This window comes from Myotis davidii, unplaced genomic scaffold (assembly GCF_000327345.1).
Source record: "Myotis davidii unplaced genomic scaffold, ASM32734v1 scaffold580, whole genome shotgun sequence".
Taxonomy (NCBI): Eukaryota; Metazoa; Chordata; class Mammalia; order Chiroptera; family Vespertilionidae; genus Myotis; species Myotis davidii.
The window spans coordinates 1,557,612-1,582,657 of record NW_006293313.1 but is presented as its reverse complement, the minus strand read 5'-3'; the positions used below and the strand labels follow the sequence as shown (position 1 = coordinate 1,582,657).

Here is a 25,046-nt window from a genome sequence, read left to right as displayed (position 1 = left end):
AAGGCACACACGCGGTGCCCGTGGCAGGCTGTCCCCCTCAGCCACTCTCCGGGGCACGAGCACCCCAGGCAGCGCCTGTCGACCTGCCCGGAGCCACTGCTCCTCTTGCAGGGTTTAGTGTGGGCACTTTCTTTTGGGTTGGCTCTGACCCAGCCCGAAAGTCAGGGTTTCCAGAGATGAGACAGATGAGAGGCTGCTCTGCCCACAGCCCTCTGTGGTCTGGGCTGAAGCCTGGCGTTCCAGAGCACAATGGAACATGTGCGTGCCACACTGCCGAGCAACTGTGATTCAGCCCGCCTCTTGTTCCATGAGCTGTGACACACGGGGAGAGGCTGCCCAGCCATGGGTCTTCGAGAAAACCTGCAGGCATCCTCGCTGGGGTTCTCAGAGCGTTAGACAAAGGCGGCTTTAACCACTGGAAACTCGGGTGGCAGGAGGCAGAGGAAACCACAGCACAGAGCCAGGGGAGCTGCTGGGAGAGGGGTTGTGCCAGGGAGAAATTCTCCTGTCCTGTGGCTGTGCCCTCCATCCACAGGGTCTTTTCTGGTCTCTCATCAGGCTGTCCTTCCGCACGTCACCTGCCTGTTCCATCTGCATGAGTGAGTTTGCAACCTCTAGCTTGGCTCCAGAATGCCTGGCTTAAAAATCCCGCCATGGTTACATGTACACAATGGAATACTACTCAGCCATAAAAAAAGAAGAAATTCCTACCTTTTGCAACAGCATGGATGGACCTGGAGAGCATTATGCTGAGTGAAATAAGCCAATCAGAGAAAGACAAATACCATATGCTCTCACTCACATGTGGAATCTAATGAACAAAATAACAAAGTAGACACGGACTCATGGATTAGAGACAGTCTGACAACTGTCAGAGGGGAGGGGTTGAGGGGGGGTAGGTGAGAAGGGTGAAGCATTTACAAAGAAAAAAAAAGAAAGAACTATGGACACAGACAACAGTATGGTGACTGCCAGAGGGAAGGGTTGTGTGGGGGGGTGAGAGGTGGGAGGTAGGGGGAAGTAGAAGAGGGCAAAGGGCGATAAATGGTGATGAAAGGAGACTTGACCTGGGTGGTAAACGTAAGACACAGATGATGTATTGTAGAATCTGAAACTTGTATAATTGTATTCACCAATGTCACCCCAATAAATTCAATAAAATAAAAAATTCTACCATGATAGTGTTGGGACCCTGGGCTGCCCCAAGATATCCCACGAAGGCATATGGTTCTTTTGCACTAAAGTCACCTAAAAAGCAGCAGCAGTGGGAAGAACTCGCTGACTGCTCTGTGCCCCTTAAAGCAGGAAATAAATCTGTGACAGATGCCCTTCCCCTCCTGAAGGACTGAGAGACAACCTACCACACGTTATAAAACCCAGGGTCCTTGGGCAGAGGTTCCCATTCTCCCCCATATCCCCTCCCTCTCATCCCCCACTCCCCTCAGACACATTACCTGGAACACCATCTGAGGAGCCTCTAGAAAGACAAGAAACGAATTCCACGTGTCCTCAGTCTTGAGTTACTCAAGTAGCTCCCCAGGTAGCTTACCTCTTGGATGTGAATACTTGTTGGTGTGTGAGGGAAAGTCATTATTTACCTGCCACAAATGCCTATGAGGATTGTTGTCCTTGATCCAGCCTTCTGACCCAGTCTCCCTGGTCGTTTGTGTCTCTAGTTTCTTGCATCCCCTTTACTATGAAAAAAAGTAGGTTTTTCTTATACTTTCATTTTGAAAATTTCTTCTATGTCCTCTATGGAGAAAGGCAGTGAAGAAGAAAGTGACTCACATTCCCCTCTGGAAGAGATTAAAAAATTCCTATGGTGCTCATAGGTTTTAGAAACAGAAGTTAATTCAGTTGATTAGCCCAAGATAATCCATAAAGACCTACAATCACAGCCAATCCCAGCCAATCACAGCTAGCCACCATCTCAGACACAAGCTATGGTCTCAACAGGGGCTAGATTACAGATTTGGGGAAAATTAGTTCAGCTCCTTACCAGTGAAGTTTGCATCTATAATTCCTCTTACAGAAGGTATAGAATTATTAGCAATGTTCCTCAGTGATAATCTTGAGGACAAGAAACCATTTCCTTTGGCCCTGGGCAGGTAGCTCAGTTGGTTAGAGCATCGACCCAATATGCCAAAGTTGCGGGTTTGATCTCCAGTCAAGGTACATACAAAAAGCAATAAATAATGCATGACTAAGTGAACAATAAATCAGTATCTCTCTGTCAAATCAACTTAAAAAATAATTTCTCAGATTTCACGTATAGATTATCTTTAAGTATGGTAACTGTGGTAGAATGAAAATTGAATGCACAGCGTCTGTTCAGCAATAGACATTTGTCATAAATAGTATGAATCAATTTATAGTCAGCACAGGATTGACTGAAGGTGATCTGGTCGGCACCAGGCTCAGACTCTCATTTCTGGTCACTTATGTTTGCAATCCAATAGCCAGCAGAGATGGCTCTAAACTGATCTATGCTACAGTGAATAAATAAACACTCTGAAATGCCCAGTTTTACTTAGTTGATGGAACTATAATAGGCAAGCAGCAATGGGCCAAGAGCTAGCCTGGGACAGGCCTCAGGGCCCTGCAGTAAATAGTGCAGGCATTTCTGAGTGACTTGATGAGCTCGATTGCTCTGGGATAGACACACACACTGACCAGGGCCCAAGTTCAAATGGGGCTCCTGTGATACGTGTGCACAGTTTTTTGGGGTTGTAGGGGGAGATCAGAGACTCTTGGGGGTGGGGGGAGAGCCACAGTTTCCGTTCTCTGCTGTGCTGCTTGTTATTTTTACTTAGAGCCTCTTTGATGTGATGTGCATTAGCATCTCCTGCTCCCTCAAATCAATATTCTTTTTCATGTGGGGATTTTGAGTCATTTTTGTACTTCCTCTTTTAAAGTTCCATAAACCCCAATAAATAAGAATTCTGATTGTCCCCTCCTGGGCAGAGCAGACTTCTCTTCACCACTGATGCGAAAGCTGTTCATTTCTCTTCATTGCTGCCTGGTTCTTAGAATTTCCCCGTGTGAACTTCCTGACACCTATGGTCAACGGTATGACAGTCCCTGCCTGTCAATTGTGTTCATGAAGTATTTTTACTTTACCTCATTGAACAAATTATCTTTTGGAAGTACTCATATGTAGGGAGCGGTTCTAGAGTTAACCTTATCGCTCTCCCTATTTCCTTCCTGGGTAGCTAATGGGCTGTGGGAGGTGTAGCAAGTGCTGCCAAAACAAGTGACACAAGAACATTGTAACTATGTTGACCACTACCTTGTTTTTCTCTATGAAATAAAGCCTCAGCTTGCTGGCCGGATCCTTCTCTGTGGCCTCATCCAGGCACAGGATATCCACCAAGCCCCAGCTATATTCTCTTTGTCTGTCTTTTCTTTAATCCTTTGCCGCCCCCCACCTGCTCTCCCTCCTCCTCAGCCTCACACCGAACCCTTGGCTGTGCTGGCGCAGCACACTCATATACTTTCATCTAATAAACATGCTACAGGCATTCTTTCTATACCCATTAAACAGAGCATCTCCCAGAAAATTGCTGGGCATAAGGCTGATAATATATTGCACCCGGGGAGGTAAATCCCCTATGATTCATGCAGGGAAGAGCAAAGGCAGGGAAGAGCAAAGACAGGAAAACTCCACTAGAAGCTTATAATGGAGTCCAAAAGTCATGGACTCCATTAGTTCAGAGTAATCAGCTAAATTAGGCAACATGATATGGAAAGATACTAGCTTAGAGGAAAACACTGGGTATAAGATTATTGGGAAAAGAAGGCAAGCCTAAGAGCTAAGCCAATGGGTCAGGTAGCTCAGTTGGTTAGAGGGTCATCCCATACACCAAAAGCTTGCAGGTTCAATTCCCATTCTCCCTTCTTTTCCTGGACACTTAGCAGGGGTATAGTGGTAGCAGAGAACTGTTTTTCTGTATAAGCCTTAAAAAATGAATTCCTGCCCTAACTGGTTTGGCTCAGTGGACAGAGCGTCGGCCTGCAAACTGAAGGGTCCCAGGTTCGATTCCGGTCAAGGGCATGTACCTTGGTTGCAGGCACATCCCCAGTAGCAGGTGTGCAGGAGGCAGCCGTTTGATGTTTCTCTCTCATCGATGTTTCTAACTCTCTATCCTCCCTTCCTCTCTGAAAAAAAAAAAAAAAAATCAATAAAAAATATTTTTTAAAAAATAAAATTCCTCAAATTACATGTACAACTTTTAAAAAAATTCAACTAAAAGGTGTTTTGCTTTGTGTCTTTGCTCTTCAAACCCTCAGTTTCTTCTTATTTTATACTGTCTTAATGCTTTATTTAACATGAGAAGTAGACTGAGGTGGACTAGCAAGGAGCAGCCGTACACAGGGGTGGGCAAAGTAGGTTTACAGTTGTTAATGTCAAAAAATGTGTGGAAAATAATACAGTACTTAATAATATGAGAATAAATTATGTTCCATGTACTCACAACTGTAAACCTACTTTTTGCCCATCCCTGTTCATATATACATAGCTTTGCTTCTTACCAGGCACAAATCTATTAACAGCAATTTTCACATTTTTTTCCTTATTTAGGTATAATCTCAGAGTGGAAAAATAAAACCAAATCATAACATATGCTATGCTCTAATTAGATGTGGAAAAATTAAATGAGTAGTCGTAAAGATAGCCCCTAATAGGAGAAAAGCATATACATGTATTCTATCTACTAAATAAAAATTCAGCGCCTCCTTTTAGTGTTTGAAAGGATGAAATTGTGATCGTATGGCAATAAAATGTTCACAGGACAGTTCAGAATGCAGTTAGCGGAAATGTGGCCAATTATGGAACAGAATGCTGCTGAACTTGGTTTCTTAAGTGGCAACAACAAATCTATGTTCAGAGTAACAAATTTGTACATTCTCCTTCAAAGAACAGAGGAGGCAACAATTAATAAAGACAAGTGTTCAGATTTATTTGGAAATTCACAGTTTCTAACGGCACTACAGCTCCGTGGTTACACACTGAGCGTCGCCCTATACAGGGCCAGGCGCTGCAGTGTTTGGCTTCGCTCTGCCTCTGCTTCCCCTGAACCACTCTTCAGTGGGTTTCTGTGCAATCAGACCCTCTTGCTCTGAATGGCTAATGTACAATTAGTACAGACTGAGAAAAAATGTCAAACACCGAAGACACACTGTTAATCTAAAGCAGCAACTTAAACAAAAAAGGCTTTAAATAAGTCACATTACAAACAATACCCAGAAAGGTATTAGACAAGTTTAAACAGTTACTACAAAAAGTGCTCAATAAGTTATAACTTAAGTCTGACAACACAAAATGGTCAACTCTCTCCCTTTCAAAAAGAAAGTTTCCACTTTCACCCATTAATGTACAAATACATACAAATACAGTCTCTGCCAATTAAAGAAATACAAGGACAAAATGAAGACAGACACATGGACAGCACACATGTACACCTCTGCACATTTGTAGCCAATACAAAGCCAACACTGAGGACTAGCAATCCCTGTGACTTGACCAATTTTGACAGACTCGACAAACTCCCTGGCTGGTTCTGTGCACATCCCTGGGCAGGGACTGTGTCACCTGGGACCTGGACTCATGGAGAAACACTCACATTTTCTATTTGTAGTAAGGAATGTCTGCAGGACTGGTGCTTACTGTCAATGTTTAAAATGTAATGTAGCTACAGAAAACCTTTACCAGTGGTTACATATGTTTAAAAGGTGAATTTATAAAAAATTTATTTGCAAATACCAGTCATTTGTAAGAAAAGATCTTGTAGTTTTGTTTTCTTCATTGAGTTAATAACTACTGAAAACGAGTATGAATAAATTAAATGAAAACAACATTTAACAGTATCACCATTTACCTAAAAACAGACTTAAAAATTCCAGCGAGTGCTTGTTTCAGGTGAGTTTGCTAAACAGAAGTCTACTTGGCAAGTCTGCAGGCTCTTCACGCCTTCTGACCCACGTTACTGAGCTCCGGGAGCAGATCACTTTAAAGCCTTGTAGTGTTTGCAGCTTCAAAAAAAACTAACAAAGTTATCAAAGAAATCAAATGACAGGAAAAGTCCCCCTCCTCTTCCAGTGCATTATAAATAGACAAAAGGCACATAAATATGGAAGGTGCAAGAAATAGGGACAAAGCTACAGGAAGAGGTTCAGGCTTCCATTCCTACCCCACCCAGGGAACTGGGCTTCCAAACTACCAGTAATTAATCTGTGGAAAAACGTCGTTAGAAAATTTCCACCACTGTCCTTGTGGGAAGTCATCAGCCTTGCAGAACTGCAGTGCATTGACCAAGACTGACAGACACAATCCCACCTACTTTTAAAAGGCAGAAACCATCATTTCTGAATACTTTTCCCATTATGATTTCCTCCCTCCCCTCAACCCTTCAAATACCACAGACTGTTCTTTAAAGAACAACAACAGAAAGTCTCCAGTATGAAAAGTTCGATTATTCTAGATGTGTCCCGAGACTGCTGTCACACCAAACGTCCCCACGGTGAGCTCTTTGTTTCCTTTGATGATGTCATGCAGGCTCGGCAATGACCCTGACTTAGTCTGTATCAGAGTCTTTATCAACTTCCCTTGGTCTTGGACTTTGGAGCGCCTTCGTTTTAAAGCCCTCTTCTCAGTTTTTGTCTTTTGGGACTGTCCATTGCACAGACTTGTGCAAGCTGAAATGCCACAAAAATAAGACTCTTCTGACTGTGACGAAGTTTCCGAGCTCCCTTCCGAGGGAGGACCCTTGTAAGAAGAGTGATACACTTCTCCCACATGAGAAAAGTCTCTCTGGTTCGTGAAGGGCTTCCTTCCTTTTATGTCTCCATTGGCTACAGGGTGTGATGGGTCTGCTGGCTTTATGGTCTCAATTTTTTCTGTTTTGTACTTGCAGCGTTTCTTCTATAACACAAGTAAAAGAAGGGGTAGGAATTAGACCTCCAATAGTTAGCTACCTCATCAAACATCTAGAGAACTGAGCTAATGGAGGAGAAGTGCCACCTCCTGGTGAAAAGTAACAATGGTCTATTTTGTAAATACCTTCATTACCTTCCTACTTAGTAAATGCCACTCAGTAAAAGCTCTCACTGCCATCTCTGAATATAGATATGGGGATGCTAACTCACATCTGAATACCTATGATGCACCAGATATTATACTAGCTGCTTTCAGGTATGTCTTACTCACCAACCCTGACAGGTGAGGATTTTATCCCTGGTTTTGGGTCCCTGCCAACTCATAACATAGTAAGTGGCCAAGCTGTGACTGAATCCTAGGCTATCTGACTCTAAAGCCCACATTCTTTCACGTACAATCTCCTCTAATCAGATGAGCACAACTTACTTGGAGAGGCAAAATGGAAAAAGCCCAGGCTTTAGAAACAAAAAAGCCTAAGTCTATTCTGAGTTTTGCCACCTATTGGTCACAAAAGACAAAACCGCTTATAAAATGAGGTTGTGCCCTGGCCAGGTGGCTCAGTTGTTTGGAGTGTTATCCTGTACACCAAAATGTTGCAGGTTTGCTTCTCAGTCAGGCACATACCTAGGTTGCGGGTTCCATTCTCAGTCAGGGCTCATATGTGAGGCAACTGGTCGATGTTTCTCTCTTACATCAATGTTCCTCTCTCTCTGCCCCTTCCACTCTCTCTAAAGCAGAGGTTCTCAACCTTCCAAATGCCACGACCCTTTAATACAGTTCATGTTGTGGTGACCCCCAACCATAAAATTATTTTCGTTGCTACTTCATAACTGTAATTTTGCTACTGTTATGAACCATAATGTAAATATCTGATATGCAGGATATATTTTCATTGTTACAAATTGAACGTAATTAAAGCGTAGTGATTAATCACAAAACAATATGTAATTATATGTGTTTTCCGATGGTCTTAGGCGACCCCTGTGAAAGGGTGGTTCGACCCCCAAAGGGGTCACGACCCACAGGTTGAGAACCACTGCTCTAGAGTCAATTAAAAAAAGTATCCTCAGTTGAGGATTTAAAAAATAATAAATAAATAACATTAAAAATGAGGCTCTGTGCCTGACATGCACTGGCCCTCCATCCATGATTACCAGCCAGGAATCAGCGAGCTTTCACACATAATGATCTTAGGCTTTCAGGTCACACATTTGTCTCGGCATGTTCTTTTTTACTTTAAAACCTTTTAAAAACTGCTCCAGATTCATACGAAATATGCCACAGGCCAGCTATGGCTTACAGATAGTAGTCTGCTGACCCTTGTAAACATTGATTTATATCATTACCATGACTGGAAAGGAAGAGTAATTTAAGTACCACTTAAAGGTTATAATAAACCGTTCAAACCTATTTCTTCATCTACTACCACATAGCCAAACATGACACTTAAAAAGAAACAAAATATTACCTTTTTTTCTGGAGAGAACTTGAGGGGTTCTACAATGTACAAAGCATTTGGGTCTACTATAAATAAGAATAAAAAGTACATGTAAAGCATGTTAGGTTAAAATTAAACACAATAAAATACTATATTATCCCTTAGGGATTTTTCCTAAAAGAAACTTAACCATGTATTTATGCATTTTAAATTAGTAAATCAAGAGAAACAAGGCAGGAGCAAGGTGGGAGATGGTTCCATTCTTATTTTGTGCTTGGTCCCCTTCCCTCAGTCTTTACCAGCTGACTATCAGCCAATAGTTAGGCCCAGTCCTCCCCTCTTACCTGTTGAGAAAATAACATCACCAGTACGCTAATACGAACCCTACAGATCATCTTTTTTCCTAAAAGACTAACCTCTACACTGTGCCACAAATGTGAGTCAACACTGTGCAACAATCAGCTATGACCACGTATGAAAGTCAGAGGAACACAAACACAAAACCAGATCTAAGACTTTTTTCTAATTGTTTATTACTATGATTTACTATAATCAAAACTATGAACTCCAAAACCTAAAAACAGCCTGAACATGCAATATAAATGACCAAAGGGTAATGAGTGATCACTCTGGCATGGTGAGTAAATTAGAAATATTAGTTTTAGGTTTCTAAAATTTCATTACTTCAAGCACATTCAAGACAGCCCTATGCTACCCACGTGGACACGATAAACACATATACACAAGAGGGGCTATGAGACTTTAGTCCCTTTGAGACAATTAAGAGTAAAGGATCTGTGGTATGACAGAGGCAGAAATTTGTAACGAGAAAATTCACTAAGAAACTTCAGATGCCAGACATTTATTAATAACATGATTCAACCAATTATATTTTTACATTATGTCCTAGAAGTTTATTGAGAAAGTCATCAAATATATAAAAAAATCTAACCATTCCTCAAACAGTCATTTCTATCAGCTTACTAGTCTCACTCAAATTGTTTTTTCAAAAAACATTACGTCTAATTTTGGAGTGGGTGTTAGTGTTATTCAGAACAACCTCTCCAATGAAAGCAACTAAATATGATGGATTTTTTAATCAATAAAAGCATTCAAAAGCTGCCAAGATAAGGGAGCAATCCCCAGACCAAAATCAAAAGAAAAGTAGGAATCCAAAAAGTCAAGAAGATCACAAAAGTCATTTTTGTCCAGAGAGCATATGCCAATGCAAGAATATGCAGACTTGAGTTTTGGTGGCAGCATAAGGGAATACGTCAAAAATCAAACCCCAGGGCCCACTCAAAGCAGCAGTTTGTAACATCCCCTCTGACTCCCCAACGGTAAGCTGGGACTCCAAACGACTAGACCCTCAGGGAAAGAATGAACCCATAGAGTGACTGTCCAAATCCCCATCACCTGGCGGTCCAACAAGGCTCGAGCCATGTATGTAAAGTTTTCCTGAATGTAAAGCAAACACAAATTCTCCTACATATTAGCACTCAAACTGTCCCCATAAATAACTTTTCAAAGAGAAGGGTTAGCACATGGATAACCACGCACACAAACCTACAAAGCCCCTGAGCAAGAGTCTGCAAAGACAACTAATGAATAGATTTTTAAAATTAGAAGATATTAGAAAGATCAAACATAGACTATAAATAGTTACACTTATTATATATTTAAATAGAAAACCAAGTTTAAAAACATCTTCAAGAAACATAAAACAAAAGGACCTAGATGTTTAAAAAATACTAAAAGAACTCCTAGAAATGGAAAATAACTGATATTTAAAAGTCAATGGATGAATTTAATAGTGGACTATAAACAGGTACGGCCCGGAAAAGAGATCAGAAGAAATCATTCAAAATATAGCACACAAAAAAGAAAAAAGATGGGAGATAAGAGGAGTTTAGGAGACAAAGGGGATACAGAGGGAAGGACTAACACATTTAATGAAATAGAGATTCTAAAATAAGGCAGAGGTAGTATTGGTGAGGGGTAGGGAGAGGGGGGAGTAGCTAAGAATTTCCCAGTATGATAAAAAGATACCAATTCAGAGATTCAAAAAGCCCAACAAATTTAAAGAGGAGTTTAAAAAAGATATGCCTGTTTTCCCAGAAAATCCAAAATAACCTGGCATAAAGACAGACAAATAGACCAATAGAATTTTTTAAAAGCCCAGAAATAAACCCTCACACATATGGTCAAATAATCTTCAACAAAGGTGACAAGGCTACTCACCACGGAAAGGAAAGTCTCTTTAATAAATGGTGCTGAGAAAACTGGATATCTATATGCAAAAAACTGAAACTTACCTCACAACCTCCCTCCTTATTAACTCAAAATGGATGAAGACCTAAACATATGACCTAAAACTATGACATTTCTAAAAGAAAATGACACTGGACTTGGCAATAATTTAATGTTTTTATTGCTTTTTTTAGAGAGAGGAAGTGAGAGGGAGAGAGAGAAACATTAATTGGCTGCCTCCTGCAGTGACCTCTCGGTACATAGGATGACACTCAACCGAGCCACACTGGCAAGGGAGGCAATGATTTCTTGAATATATGACATCTAAAGTACAGGCAGCAAAACCAAAAATAGATAAAGGGACTATGTCAAACGTTAACACTTTTGTCTATCAGGAACACAATCAAAACAGATTCAAAAGTCAACTTAGACATGGCCAGCCAGCATGGCTCAGTGGTTGAGCATCGACCTATGAACCAGGAGGTCATGGTTTGATTCCCAGTCAGGGCACATGCCTGGGTTGCAGGCTTGATCCCAGTGTGGGACATGCAGGAGGCAATAAATGATTCTTTCTCATCATAGATGTTTCTATCTCTCTCTCCCTCTCCCTTCCTCTCTGCAATCAATAAAAATATTTTTTTAAAAAGAAAAATGTCTACTTATGGCCCTGGCCAGGTGGCTCAGTTGGTTGGACATTGATTCCTAGTCAGGCACATACTTAGGTTGTGGGTTCAATCCTCGGTGGGGGCAGGTATAGGAGAGGCCACTGATCAATGTTTCTCTCTTACATTGATGTTTCTCTCCCCCTCCCCTTCTTCTCTTTCTAAAAAAATCAATAAAAACATATCCTCAGGTGAGACATTAAAAAGGCAACCTAAGAAATGTGGGTATTTGCAAATCATATATCCGATAAGGGGTTAATATCCAGAATATATAAAGAACTCCAACAATTAAACAACAAAAAAATAACCCAATTTAAAAATGGGAAAAGGGTTTGAATATCATTTATAAATAGTCAACAGGCACATGAAAAGATGCTCATCATTACTCATCATCAGAGAAATGGAAATCTAACCACAGTGAGTTATACTACCTCATATCCATTTAGGACAGTTACTATAAAAACAAAACAAAACAAAACAAAACAGAAGACAAGTGTTGATGAGGATATGAAGAAAACTGAAACCACTACACAATGGTGGTAGGATTGTAAAATGGAAAACAATACAAAGATTCCTCAAAAAGTAGAACTACCATATGATCCAGCAATCCTACTTCTGGGTATATGTCCAGAAGAACTGAAAGCAAGGTCGTGAAGAGATCTTTGCACACTCAAATTCATACTGACAACATTCACAATAGCCAAGAGTGGAAACAACCCAAATGCCTAATAACAGATGAATAAACACTATGTGGCATATATGTATAATGGAAATATTATTCAGTCTTAAAAATTAAGGAAATCCTGTCACATGCTATGACATGAATGAACCTTGAAGACATTGTGCTAAGTGAAATAAGCCAGTCACAGAAAGACAACTACTATATGATCTCTCATACATGAGGTATCTAAAGTAGTTAGAAAACACAGTGGTGATTACCAGGGGCTGGATGAAGCGGGGAAAAGGGAGCTGTATAATGTATGTAGAATTTTAGATTCACAAAATGAAAAAGTTCTGGAGATATTTCAATTAAAAATTTCAGATGCAAACAGACGTATCGGCCAAAAGAAGAAACAAAGATATAAAAAAAGGAGGGAGGAGGGAGGAAGGAGGAAGGAGAAAGAAAGTTACTAGTCCTAAGTAAACACACATGTAATGGGTTAAGTCTGTAAACCTTTGTGGTAATAGCAAACCAATAAAGCTCAGGAATTATTACTTGAATAATATAATCAATTGAAATAGGCTGCTTGGTTACTAAATCCTAAAGAAAGAGAGAAGCCAATGATTAAGAAAGCACTGCTAACTGAAATACATCATTAGTTTGGTTATTTTAATATTGCTATAAGGATAACTCTCTTAGTAAGCACTAACTAAAGCATTACCTTTAAAAAGTACTAATATAGAAAAACAGCCACTCAGTACACATCTATTCATTGAAATTTAAGCATTCATTGAGTATTAGCCAATGAAAATGAAATGCTATTATAGACTCTGAGCTTTAAAAAAGAAAAAGACCAGATTTTTTTCAGAATTGCCTCATAGTCCTAAACTAGAGGCAAAAGGAGTCCTACCTGTACAGGAAGAGGAAGCAGATAAGCACAGGATGCTATGGGAGCACATTCAGGTTTTCCATATCTGATGAACTGTCTCAAACATCCCTTTCTAAAAAGAAATACTTCTAAACAGGAGCAAGTGCAAACAAAGCTACCAATGGCTCATTAAACTCAGCCCCTCCCACCCTCTGGGCTTTCAGGAACAGAGATAGATATAAAGTGTGAAAATGATAGGTGGCTTTTGACTATACCCATTATTTGTTGCAGATGGTCTCCAACACAACACTGATGTTATACTTATCCCATAAGTAAGCTAGATTCATGTTTACATATATATATGTACAAATTACGTATCCATAAATACCTACCTTCTTTGCCAGTTAACTGTAGGGACTTGGATCTGATGAGTGGAAATGAAGTTCTCCTTTTCAAATTCATATCATCATAGGAAGAGAAACATCTAACACATTAAGAAAAACCAACAGAGAACACAATGAGTACACTACATGTAATTTACTCTGTAGTTGGGGCTAGATGGAAGCTACTGACTGAGAGCTGTACATACCACATAAGAATAATCTCTAAGGTAATACTTGTTATTGCTAATACATGTAAAAAAAATGTAAGGATCATTCTCTAAGAAATGAACTCAATATCCATTTACCCAAAATTCTCAAAAATATAAAAAGAATAGTAAAAAAAAAAAAAAGAAATATAATACTGACATTACCTTTTAGGGCTTGGATACTGATTACTTTTAGGAAGTCTTGAACTGTAATCTCCATCAAATTGAGAGGAGTTTCTACAGCGCTGCATACAAAGCATCAATCCCAAGACCACACAAAGAACCAAAGAAGTGATGAGATAGCTCTGCCGATCTGAAACCTGAGATGAGAAGGGAGAATAGTAGTACTTTAAAAATCATACTAGGAAAATCATAGTGGGATTTAAAATTCAAATGACAAATCTAAACATTTTCTTAATTTGCTTCATAATCATAATGCAGGGTCTGCTCTTTGAAACGTACTGCCATGACAATGTTTTAATGTTTCTCCTTTTTTCCCCAATTCACTGAAATTTTCTAACCTATGGAAAAGTTTTGAAAGTAGTTCAATGAACATACTTGTGCCTTTCACCAATTGTTAACATTCTGTCACATTTGTTTCGTCTTTCCATTTGCACTATCTCCTCCTTGAGAAAAAAAATCGTGCTCTTACCTGGTCTTTCCCATCTTATAAAACTGAACCACCAATCGCCTAGTTATCTAAACCAAAAATCTGGGGATCATCAATTCCTTACCCCACACACCCAATCTTTCAGCAAGGCTTGTCTTTCTCCTCTTAAATACATCTTGAATTCAACAACTTCACACTCTTCTCCACATCTAAAATCTTAGTCCAAGCCGACACCCCCTCACCTGGCCACTGCCACAGCCTCCTAAGTTTCCTCCCTTTTCTGCTCTTGCTGTTCCCCAAGAGATAACTCTTCACAGAGTAATAAATGGGGACTTTCTCAAAGTCTTGTCAATGAGATGACCCATGGTCAGTTCTTTTCGTAATACTTGCCAATGACTTGCAATTATTAGAATAAAATTCAAATTTAAATTGCCTACAAAGGCCTACATGACTGGGCTCCTGCAATATCCTGAACTCACTTCTCTCATTCACTCAATCACACCAACTTTCTTTCTGCACTTAAACAAATCAGTTTCTAACCTAAGTTCTTTACTCTAGTTCGTCTAGTAACAGGTTTGTTCTGACCCCAACCTCTGTTTGACTGCTAACTCCTCTTGAGTGCTCAGTTCTAATGCTACTTCCTCAGATAAGCCTCCCAACATCGCTCTGGCTACAGCTGCAACCCTTATCACCACCACTCCCCACACCCACATCTCACCATTTTCTATGCCACTGTCCTCCCCATGTTTACTATAAGGCCAGGGACTATTCACTGCTGTGTGTCCCAACCTGGGACGGTAAAACTCATACCTCACATGTACTAGTTGCTCAATAAAAACTTACTAAATCAATGAAATGTTTCCTTTGTTAAGTAACTTGAGCCTTTTTGAACTGAAAATGAAGTGTGTGTTGCAACTATCAATGGTTTGCAAAAGGCCTAAAAGAATGGTTTTATAACTAACTGTATTTTAGGTAAGACCTAAACTATGAAAGCCATGTTTTCCAAAAGATTATGATAATTAATATATTTCCAAAACTTTAAAATGCCACATTCTTATTTTCTGAAAAGTTCTCTATAAATGACAATTTTGTTTGGTGAAAGTTCTTAGATACCATGTTCTTTTTTAAAAAATATATATTTTTATTAATTTCAGAGAGGAAGGGAGAGGGAGAGAGAGAGAAAAACATTAATGATGAGAACCATCGATTGACTGCCTCCCATATTTCCGCTACTGGGGATCGAGCCAGCAATCCAGGCATGTGCCCTGACCAGAATCGAACCCAGGACCCCTCAGTCCGCAGGCCAATGCTCTATCCACTGAGCCAAACCAGCTAATGCTAGATACCATGTTTTTAACACACCTGCTTTTATGACAACTTCTACATATGCACTGTCTTAAAATACAATAATTACCTCCCGTTTCAATTCTGCTACTGTTGCTGATAAGTTTGATACAAGCTGTGTCATGTTGGTCAGCTGGGCCTGCAGCAACTGGATGGATTCAGTTTGCCGCTGATCCTGTGACAAAAGAAGAAATAAGTATTAATTGCCGTTGCATTTCTCCTGTACATTAAGTTGCATTTCTCCTGTACATTAAGTACATCTCCTGTACTATAAGTTCATGTAAAATAATCTGGAAAAACTATTAAGTTCTTCAGTGGGAGGAAAGTATTAATAAGGAAAGCTCCTAATGAATAAATATTATAAACACTTTTTTAAAAAAATTAATTTAATTTAATTTTTTTCCATCAGCTTTTATCCCCCCATACCCTCTTCCACTTCCACTCAACCCTCCGCACCCCACTGCCCCCACCCCGGCAATCACACTGCACTTCTGCATATACTAGCACACAAATTTTAAAATGTATTATCAATAATGCTCAAGAAAATATTCCCTACAGGAAACGTTAATGCTAATAGCTACATAAACTTTCTAAAATGACATTAACAGGCTTAATCATAAGCTAACAGGGGGAAAAAGAAAAGCAAAATTACTTATCCTTCTTACCAGCCAGAGTCTACAAAATGGGAATTATTATAAAAAAGTAAATAAAGCATGAAGATGACTAACCTGCTCCTCTGCTATTCTTGAAGTATTCTGGAGTTTTATTATTGTTTTATTAAAAGCCTTTTGCATTTCTTCCATTTGTTTTCGGTACCTGTGGATTAAGAATTGATTTAAATTAGCTTTAATTTTTTATTTATTAATTCATTACTAGAAGCACACTTCTAATTTCTGAGACAAATCCATTTTTCTAAAAATGACTTACTGAGGTGTGTGCAATACAGGACCACTTTCATAGATAAAATAAGAGGTCACTAGAAGTGTCTGCTAACTTCAGCATCAAGTCTATATACCTCATGCTATATAAGAGTTATTAGCTGCATATATGGTCAGTTAATTTATGAGAAAGGAACCAAGAATATGCAATGGGGAAAGGACAGTATTTCTATAAATTGAGTTTGGAAAATCATACAGCCACATGCAAAAGACTAAAGTTGGACCACCATCATACACCATACACAAAAATTAACTCAAAATAAATTAAAAACTTGAATGTAAGACCTGAAACCATAAAACTCCTAGAAGAAAAGATAGGCAGTAAGCTCCCTGACATTGGTCTCCGCAATGTTTTTGTTTGACACCAAAACACAGGCAACGTAAGCAAAAATGAACAAGTAGGACTATATCAAACTAAAAAGCTTCTGTAAAGCTATTAATAGCTACATAAAGGAAACCCTCAACAAAATGAAAAGGCAACCTATGGAATGGGAGGAAATATTTGCAAATCATTTATCTGATAAGGGGTTAATATCCAAAATATATAAAGAACTCACATAACTCAATAGAAAAACAAACAAACAAACACACAAAACAAACAAACAAACCAAAAAGAACCCTGACAATCTGACTTAAAAATGGGCAGAGAATTTGAATAGACATTCTTCCAAAGAAGTCATACAGATGGCCACACATACATGAAAAGGTTTTCAATACCCCTAATCATCAGGGAAATACAAATCAAAATCACAGTAAAATTATCGCTTCACACCTGTTAGAATGGTTATCATAAAAAAGACAAGAAATAATACATGTTGGTGAGGATGTGAAAAGTCAGCACACTATTGTTGGGAATGTAAATTGATGCAGTTACCATGAAAAGCATTATGGAGGTTCCTCAACAAATTAAAAATAAAACTATAATATGGCCCAGCAATTCCACCTCTGGGTTATTTTATCCAAAGAAAATGAAAACACTAACTCAAAAAATATATGCATCCTCCCACCCCCACACAGCATTATTTACAATAGCCAAGATATGGAAGCAACCTTTGTGTATGTCCACTGATGGATAAATGAATAAAAAAAGATTCACACACATGAATATGAATATTAATTGTCATAAAAAAGAGAAAATCTAGCCATTTGAGATAACATGAAGGACCTTGAAGGCATTATGCTATATGAAATAAGTCAGAGAAAGCCAAATACTGTATGATCTCACTTACATATGGGATAACAATACTGATTTTAAAAAAATGAAGAAAAACACACACTCAACTCATAGAGACAGAGAACAGATTAATGGTTGTCCGAAACAGGGGGTAAGGGGTAGGCAAAATGGGTAAAGTGGGACAAAGGGTACACATTTCCAGTTGTAAAATGAGTAAATCATGGGGATGTAATGTACAGCATGGTGACTATAGTTAACACTGTGCTATATATTTGCTAAGAGTATTGATCTTAAAAGTTCTTATCACAAGAAAAAATAACTTGTAAATGTGGTGATGGATATTAACTAGGCTTATTGTGGTGATCATTTTGCAATACAAATATTGAATCATTATGTTGTACACCTGAAACTAATAAAATGTTGTATGTCAATTACCTCAATTTAAAACAAGATTAGTGATTTCTGTGGTATCCTTTGGGGGCAAGGGGCAAAAGGGGACAGGGAGAGGCAAAAGCAGGTGCATGATAATTAAGTGGGCATACATGCACACACACACGCAATGTGCCAATACATTATATGTAGGGATTAGGAATAAAACCTCTTTAGGATACAATGACTACCTTAGTGACATCTCATTGGTAGCATTTTGCTTTAAGAAGAGTAGAAAAGGTAGTGTATCAGAAACTCTGGACACTTAGTTCCTAGGTAGTTACAAAATGATGGAGGAGAAACCCTAAGGACAGGAACACTTAAGGGCTAAAAGAGTAATAAACAAGTTTAAAAACATATGGAGAACTGGGCCTAGGGTCTGGATTATTGCACAGCACACTGGCACACCCCTGGCACATAAGAACATAAATGATTACAACTAGAATCAGGATCCTAGTTGTTGAAAGAGTGCAAATGTTGCCTCATCATCCAGTTCAGTTCACTCTAGACTTAAGTTTTCTAATATCTAGTCAAGTCCCACTAAGAGCTTTAAGGTCCACAGACTAATTTTTCCCATGATTGATCTGGGACTCAAACAGTAAACATGGCTAAAGTTTAGCAATAGAAGAAATAAGAAAGTGATTATAGATAATTCAAACTTAACCTAAAAATCAAGGTGTTACGTCACTTAGTACTCCTCAGAAAGTAAATCCTTTAAGTCACTGATCAATATCTAAGTAACTTTCTCTCTCCAGCTAAAATGGTGCTTACTAGTATTATATCAGGAGATAATTAAGTCCTCTCCTCTAGTCAAGATCACATTTCGATACTTAACTCACTGTGCAAAGTGGATTATGCTAATTCATAATAAAGCTTACCTTTGGCTAAGCTCCTCCAGATAGCGACCACTGAGAGACATGTTAACTTCTAAGGCTTTAATACGATTATTAAGTCTCATGAATACCGACTCCTTTTGGTTTGACCCATGCACAAGATTTCCATTAGCATATCCTAGATCTGTAGAATTTTGCAATTCAGCATAAAAATCTGTAGCTGTCCTCTGTAACCCTCTTAAAAGGGCATCTTCTGGAGACTGTTCTTCCTCTTTCACTTCAGGTAAAGAAGAAGATTCCACAATAGGAGTCAACATTTGCTTTGGTGTATCAGCTATGTTCATTTTGGCTTCCCCATCTTCACTGTCTGGCACGGCAGCTGTGTTTATCGGTGGCACTACTGTTTCAGATAGCTTTGTAATAATTTGCATGGAGTTTATGTCTTCTTTTACAGTCCTATCTATTACTTCACTATGTTTAGTTTCATGGATCATCACAGTTGGCTTCTCTATAGAACTAAAACTCTCTGACTTCTTTTCTATTGCATTATCAACCTCAGCAGAACTCTCCTGGGGAATCACTTGTGATGGTGTGTGTCCTGCTTCATATTTAATAGGCTCAGAGACTTCTATTTTAGATAATGAATTGATTTCTGGAGTAACATCTAAGTGAAGAGACTGAGAAAGAGTTTGAGGACGGCTCGGTTCAAGTTCAATTACATCTACAGTGTGATTAATCAAATCACCTTGGTGCGTACTACTTAAGTCACCTAGAACAACAGTTTCAGCTTCCTTTTCCTTACTCTTACTGTCCAGTTCTCCACCTGGAGGCTGCAATACTGAAACATCTACTGATTCTGCAGGGAGTGGTAATGATGGTTGAGCTGACACAAGATCATCTTTTCCTTCACTCACAGCAGTTCTGCTGCGCTGCCGATAAAGAGCAACTCTAAGTGAGCACCATTTATATATGTATTCTGAAAAACTAGAAATGCAACAAATTGTAGTCAGTTCACTGCAAAATATTTGTGTCTCTGCTTCAAACCAGGGTGATGATTCATCCTCCTGTTCTCCGCTACCCAGAAGGGTCACTGTAGATGGACTTGCCTCCTCTTCGTCCTCTTGAACTAGCTGTACAATGGGGCTCTCTTTTGGAGTATCTGGTGATGATGGCTCTGTGTCATGTCTCTGTTCTTCAGTGTTTATAAACCTAGAAATAGATATAATTATAAATCATTTTAATTAGAAATCTAAAGGTAAAATTCTGTTTAAGGAAATTGTATCATACGTAAGATCAAAGGAAGGCTAGAAATACAGATGAAATTCAATTTTTCTTTTGGATGACTTTTTCCCTGTCAAATAATTTTCATTATAAAAACAAATTATTATCCAGAAATGGTAAAAGAAAGACCATTTATCAAGTGACCAGACAGATGACTCAAATCACCGTATTTTCTGTGGATGGTTTGAGGAATTCCAATGTGGCACTATACACATGCACAGTTATCTGCTTTAGGGAAAAGAAACATATCCCCCACTTCCCCAAAATAATCTTAATACCACCTGGCTAATGTTTTGTTATGTAAAACCAAATACTTAACCAATTTAGTAAAAATCCTAGCTGATAATAAACTAGTAGTGCCACTAACTCAATCCTATCCTTGAGCTCTGGAGTATGTGTGTAGGGCAGGGGAGAATGAGGGATAGAGCTAGTGGACACAGTGTTGTAAATTATAATGTTTGTGGTTCTTTCCAAGATAAAGAGAATACATTTCTGGGCGAGGCCCATATTGCACAAAAGATGCAATTTGAAAAAATAAACTAATTTGAATAAAAAAGAAAAAAAACCTGCATATACAAATTTTCCTCCTCTAAAAAATTACTAAAAATGCCAGGAAATGTCTTCGAATAAAGACTCATATCACAATAGCAAAGATAGGAATAAAATAATATCTAAAAGCTATACTTTTATTTTGTTGACAGTAAAACAGTAAATGGACCAGAACTAAACCATACATAGGCTCTGCTTCTCTAAATAGATGATATAGATACTAGATACACTAATAACATTTCTTACACATGCAGGTGGTATATCATTTATTATCTACCAAAGAAATTATGACAGTAAAATAGGACAACGTCTGAAGAAGGAGGGAGAGAAAAATTAAATGGAATTAATTTGGTAAAAACTAAGTTATATATACCATCCTATGTACACCCTATTCAGAGCTTTACTTAAAACTTGGGAGTCGCCGAAACCGGTTTGGCTCAGTGGATAGAGCGTCGGCCTGCGGACTGAAAGGTCCCAGGTTCGATTCCGGTCAAGGGCATGTACCTGGGTTGCGGGCACATTCCCAGTAGAAGATGTGCAAGAGGCAGCTGATCGATGTTTCTCTCTCATCGATGTTTCTAACTCTCTATCTCTCTCTCTCTCCCTTCCTCTCTGTAAAAAATCAATAAAATATATTAAAAAAAAAAACAAAAAAAAAACTTGGGAGTCTTTTCATAACAACTTTAATCATGACACCCTATCATGGATTCTTTTTATTTTCATTATTTTCTCCAGATTATTGTCACATAATCATAAAAAAATTAAGACAACATACATGAAGAAAACTTAAATAAAGAAATAAAACAATTATGCAAAAATATGTATTTAAAAACCAAACTCTAATATATGGCACAGTAGTCTGATCTTCCAACAGTACTCCTGTATATATGGGGGAGAGCATGTATGAATACGTGTGGGTATGTACATATGTAAAATGAAATTAGTTTCATTTAGTTTTGAAAAATAAGACATACTATGTTTTTTTAAATGAAAAAGGCTAGTTACAAAATCAAGACTAGCAATCACAACTCTACATAATTAGAAACACCAAGAATGTCTCTATCCCAAATAGATTTCTTAGGAGCTTCTAGGAATGACACATAATATGGTATTTTCTTTAAATATCTTTAGTCCCTTTCAGATTAACACAGGGTCCTAGCTGGTTTGGCTCAGTGGATAGAGTGTCAGACTGTGGACCAAAGGGTCCCAAGTTTGATTCCAGTAAAGGGCAAGTACTTTGGTTGCAGACTCCTCCCAGGCCCAGGCCCTGGTTGGGACCCATGCAGGAGGCAACCAATTGATGTGTTTCTCTCTTTGTCTTTCCCTCTCTCTAAAAATCAATGGGATAATATCCTGTGTAAGGATTTTTTTTAAAAAAAAAAAATTAACACAGGAAGATACATATTTGTCACATGCCCTTCAGAGCACGAAAATCTCATTTTTGAACTATACAGTACTTAGGAATTACAGCTCCAAGCATACCCACTGCCTGCGTCATTACATATATACCTTGAACTGTTTCATGTTCAAATATCTTATACTTTTAAATAGAGTATCTCTGGGGGGAAAGGGGGATCTTTCAAAGTTTTACAGGGAGTATATCCAATGAAATATATATAAATTAAATTTATGATAACTACACCCAATTAACCAAGTCATTATGAGCTTATCTCATAATAGATAAGAAGTAGAGCCGAAACCGGTTTGGCTCAGTGGACAGAGCGTCAGCCTGCGGACTGAAAGGTCCCGGGTTCGATTCCGGTCAAGGGTATGTACCTGGGTTGCGGGCACATCCCTGGTGGGAGATGTGCAGGAGGCAGCTGATCGATGTTCCTCTCTCATCGATGTTTCTAACTCTCTATCTCTCTCCCTTCCTCTCTGTAAAAAATCAATAAAATATATTTAAAAAAAAAAAAGAAGTAGAGGTGCCAAACACTTTAATCATCTCTGGTAAAAAAAAAAAAAAAAAGACCAAAAAATAAATAAAGAGAATATTTTATATGTTATATACATACATGTTAATTACATACATCACTGCCCAAAGTGCCCCACTGCAACCTGGAAAAGACCTATATCATTCAATTTGAGAAAGTGAACACTGTAAGTTTGCTGTGTGACAAACACATATTAGGAGTCACTGCTCTGCATATTTCAGGTACTCTTCATAGTTTTCTAGACATAGCACAGATATTTAACCAATAATTTTAAATTTGAACTTAATAAAAACAGGCCTTTGAAATTTATCTTCAAACTGATGTTGGAGAGTTATGTCAATTATTTGCAATAAGGAAAAAATTCGGTATTGTGAATAATAAAAGTAATACATAATACCAAAACAACAAAAGTTGGTCTGGAGTGAAGTGTATTCCTAGTACCCAAAAGCAACTCAAAGATGTTTTAAGTGGCTGTAGCATGTCTGCCCCAGGATTTGAAGGTTTCTATAGATAATGATCATTTCACTCACAAATCACAAGTGCTTTATATACTAATAGACTTGGTTCTCCATTTTAAGAGAACTCAAATATCACGATGTAACTTACTCAGGTGAAGGAACAGGAGCTGAAACAGGAGCTGATTCAGGCATTTTGGGTGCAGCTGCAGCAGTGGCATTCTCAGATATACTTTTATTTCCTATTGTAAGAAAGATGCCCATGTTGAGTTTAATTTTTAAAAGCTATACCAAGAAAATATTTCACTATAACAAATAAAGATCTTTAATTTCTCGGGATAGAAGAAAAAGTCAAATAGGATTGCTACTGCAGACTATTATCATCCATGTTCTTTTAGAAAGAAATGATTGTACAAGGCCACAACCACAAATAATGTGTATTCTTTCTCAGCTTCTCAGGTAACTAAAGCAAGTAGGATGAGCAACTTCCGTAAGCCTTCTAGACACCTGAAAGAGTTTCTAAAGAGAATGAAAAGAAATAAATGGGTCGTTTTAAGTTTGTACTTAGAACTAAGTTGTTGTTTTTAAATGGCAAGATTACTTCTCCTTGTTAATAACACTCTTATTTGGCATTCTGTAAGGGAGAGGGGAGATTGCTTTCTAAATTGAGTAGCTATTTGCTAAATAAAGCATACGTGAAGTACCATTAGGGCACCAAAACCTCAGGAAAGAGATAAGATCATTTTACTTCTATAGTAGGGAAGAGTCAAAAAACAAATTTATGAATTTTATAAAGACAGGATCCTATTTTAAAAGAGAATTTGTGCAACTGAAATAAACAATGAATAACAGAAGACTGGTAGGTTCCTTTGGATCATTTCTGTATCTCTAAATGAAAAAATCAAACTGCTTGGCTTATTAACTAATTTTCGTAACTAGAAATTTTCCCTCAAGTCTCAAGTATCAGATATTTTAAAAGACCCATAAAAGTATTAGGTACCTTCTGTCAGGTCTTCAGTTTTTGCTCCAAGAATATTAGCGGCAATATTCACCATATTTAGAATGGCATCTAAAACAAAATTCAATCAGAAAGAAATACCAATACACCTAAATATTCTCATATGACTTAATATCAGATCATCAAAGAACCATTTATAATGGTCTTTTTGCATTTTTTGGACTAATTACTTTTTTATTCATCTTACTATGTAAGTCCAATATAGGACACAAATTTCAGACAAAAAGTATAAAGCATAAATTTGAATTGTTATGTTCAGAAGGAATTTAAAAGTTAACTATACTTAAAAAAAAAAAACTTCCCCAAACTTTTTACCAAAACACTGTCTTCAGCCTTACGAAATTCAAATTTAATTCAACATACAGACAGGGAAGAAATGTGACAACCAAATTCGTATTTCACAGAAAAGCCTGTTTTTCTTTAAGAACGTTCTACAGTTTAAAACAAAAACCAAAAAGCCCAAGGAAACAAGATTTTCCTAAACAGCTGATTATCATAGGTAAAAATAAACAAAATGAAAAGATTATTATCCAAAGGGCAACAGAAAGATTTTATTTTCAACTATAAACATAAACTATCTACTGATAATGTGATTAAACCCCAAACTAATACTGCATATAATCAATTTTCTTTGATAACTTTTGACAATGTTTTATGGACAGTAATCACACAAATTCTTTTGTGAACTGGAGAGAATGAGCATAGGCAGATTCAATAAAAGTCATAAAACTGCAAGTGTTGGACATAGAGCAATCTACATATTTGCTAATTCTGCTTGCCTCTTTCCAAAGAGGATGTTTGAATAACGAGTACAGTGGTGCCAACCTTCATATCTATTTAAATAACTGAAGGTATGGGAGGAGCACAAGACAGCAGAACTCAACAAAGAGCTGGCTTCCTTCCATCATATGATGGAACTTCCAGGGACATTAACTTCCATCCCCAATCTAACCTCTGACATGCCACTAGAAATTAATTCATCAGTATCAGGTATTTCTCCTATTAAAATACTAAGATCTGGCATGGGCTACATATTAAGCCTCAGCAGTATTTCCATCTTAGTCTCCTTAGGATTC

General features: G+C 38.0%; 1 protein-coding gene and 1 long non-coding RNA gene across 8 annotated transcripts in view; one reads left to right on the top strand and one right to left on the bottom strand.

The window, feature by feature from the left end:
- Positions 1-4,936: 4,936 nt before the first annotated feature.
- Positions 4,937-25,046, bottom strand: part of SUCO (SUN domain containing ossification factor) — a 53,420-nt gene continuing 33,310 nt past the window's right edge. For 4 of the 7 annotated variants that reach the window (XM_006767006.2, XM_006767003.2, XM_006767002.2 and 1 more), the window contains 9 exons: positions 23,953-24,021; positions 23,104-23,194; positions 18,779-19,942; positions 16,088-16,175; positions 15,430-15,534; positions 13,571-13,725; positions 13,209-13,300; positions 8,406-8,461; positions 4,937-6,922 (listed from right to left, as the gene is read on the bottom strand). In XM_006767006.2, coding sequence (XP_006767069.1) covers positions 6,479-6,922; positions 8,406-8,461; positions 13,209-13,300; positions 13,571-13,725; positions 15,430-15,534; positions 16,088-16,175; positions 18,779-19,942; positions 23,104-23,194; positions 23,953-24,021 — 2,264 coding nt within the window. In that variant the 3' untranslated portion in view covers positions 4,937-6,478. Of the gene's footprint in view, positions 6,923-8,405; positions 8,462-12,858; positions 12,950-13,208; positions 13,301-13,570; positions 13,726-15,429; positions 15,535-16,087; positions 16,176-18,778; positions 19,943-23,103; positions 23,195-23,952; positions 24,022-25,046 lie in introns of those variants that run through there. The other 3 variants (XM_006767001.2, XR_435829.2, XM_006767005.2) reach the window with 3 other exon arrangements.
- LOC107183628 lies at positions 9,023-12,045 on the top strand. Its single transcript, XR_001514409.1, has 3 exons — positions 9,023-9,033; positions 9,536-9,539; positions 11,871-12,045. It is a non-coding gene; the product is annotated as an uncharacterized LOC107183628 (long non-coding RNA).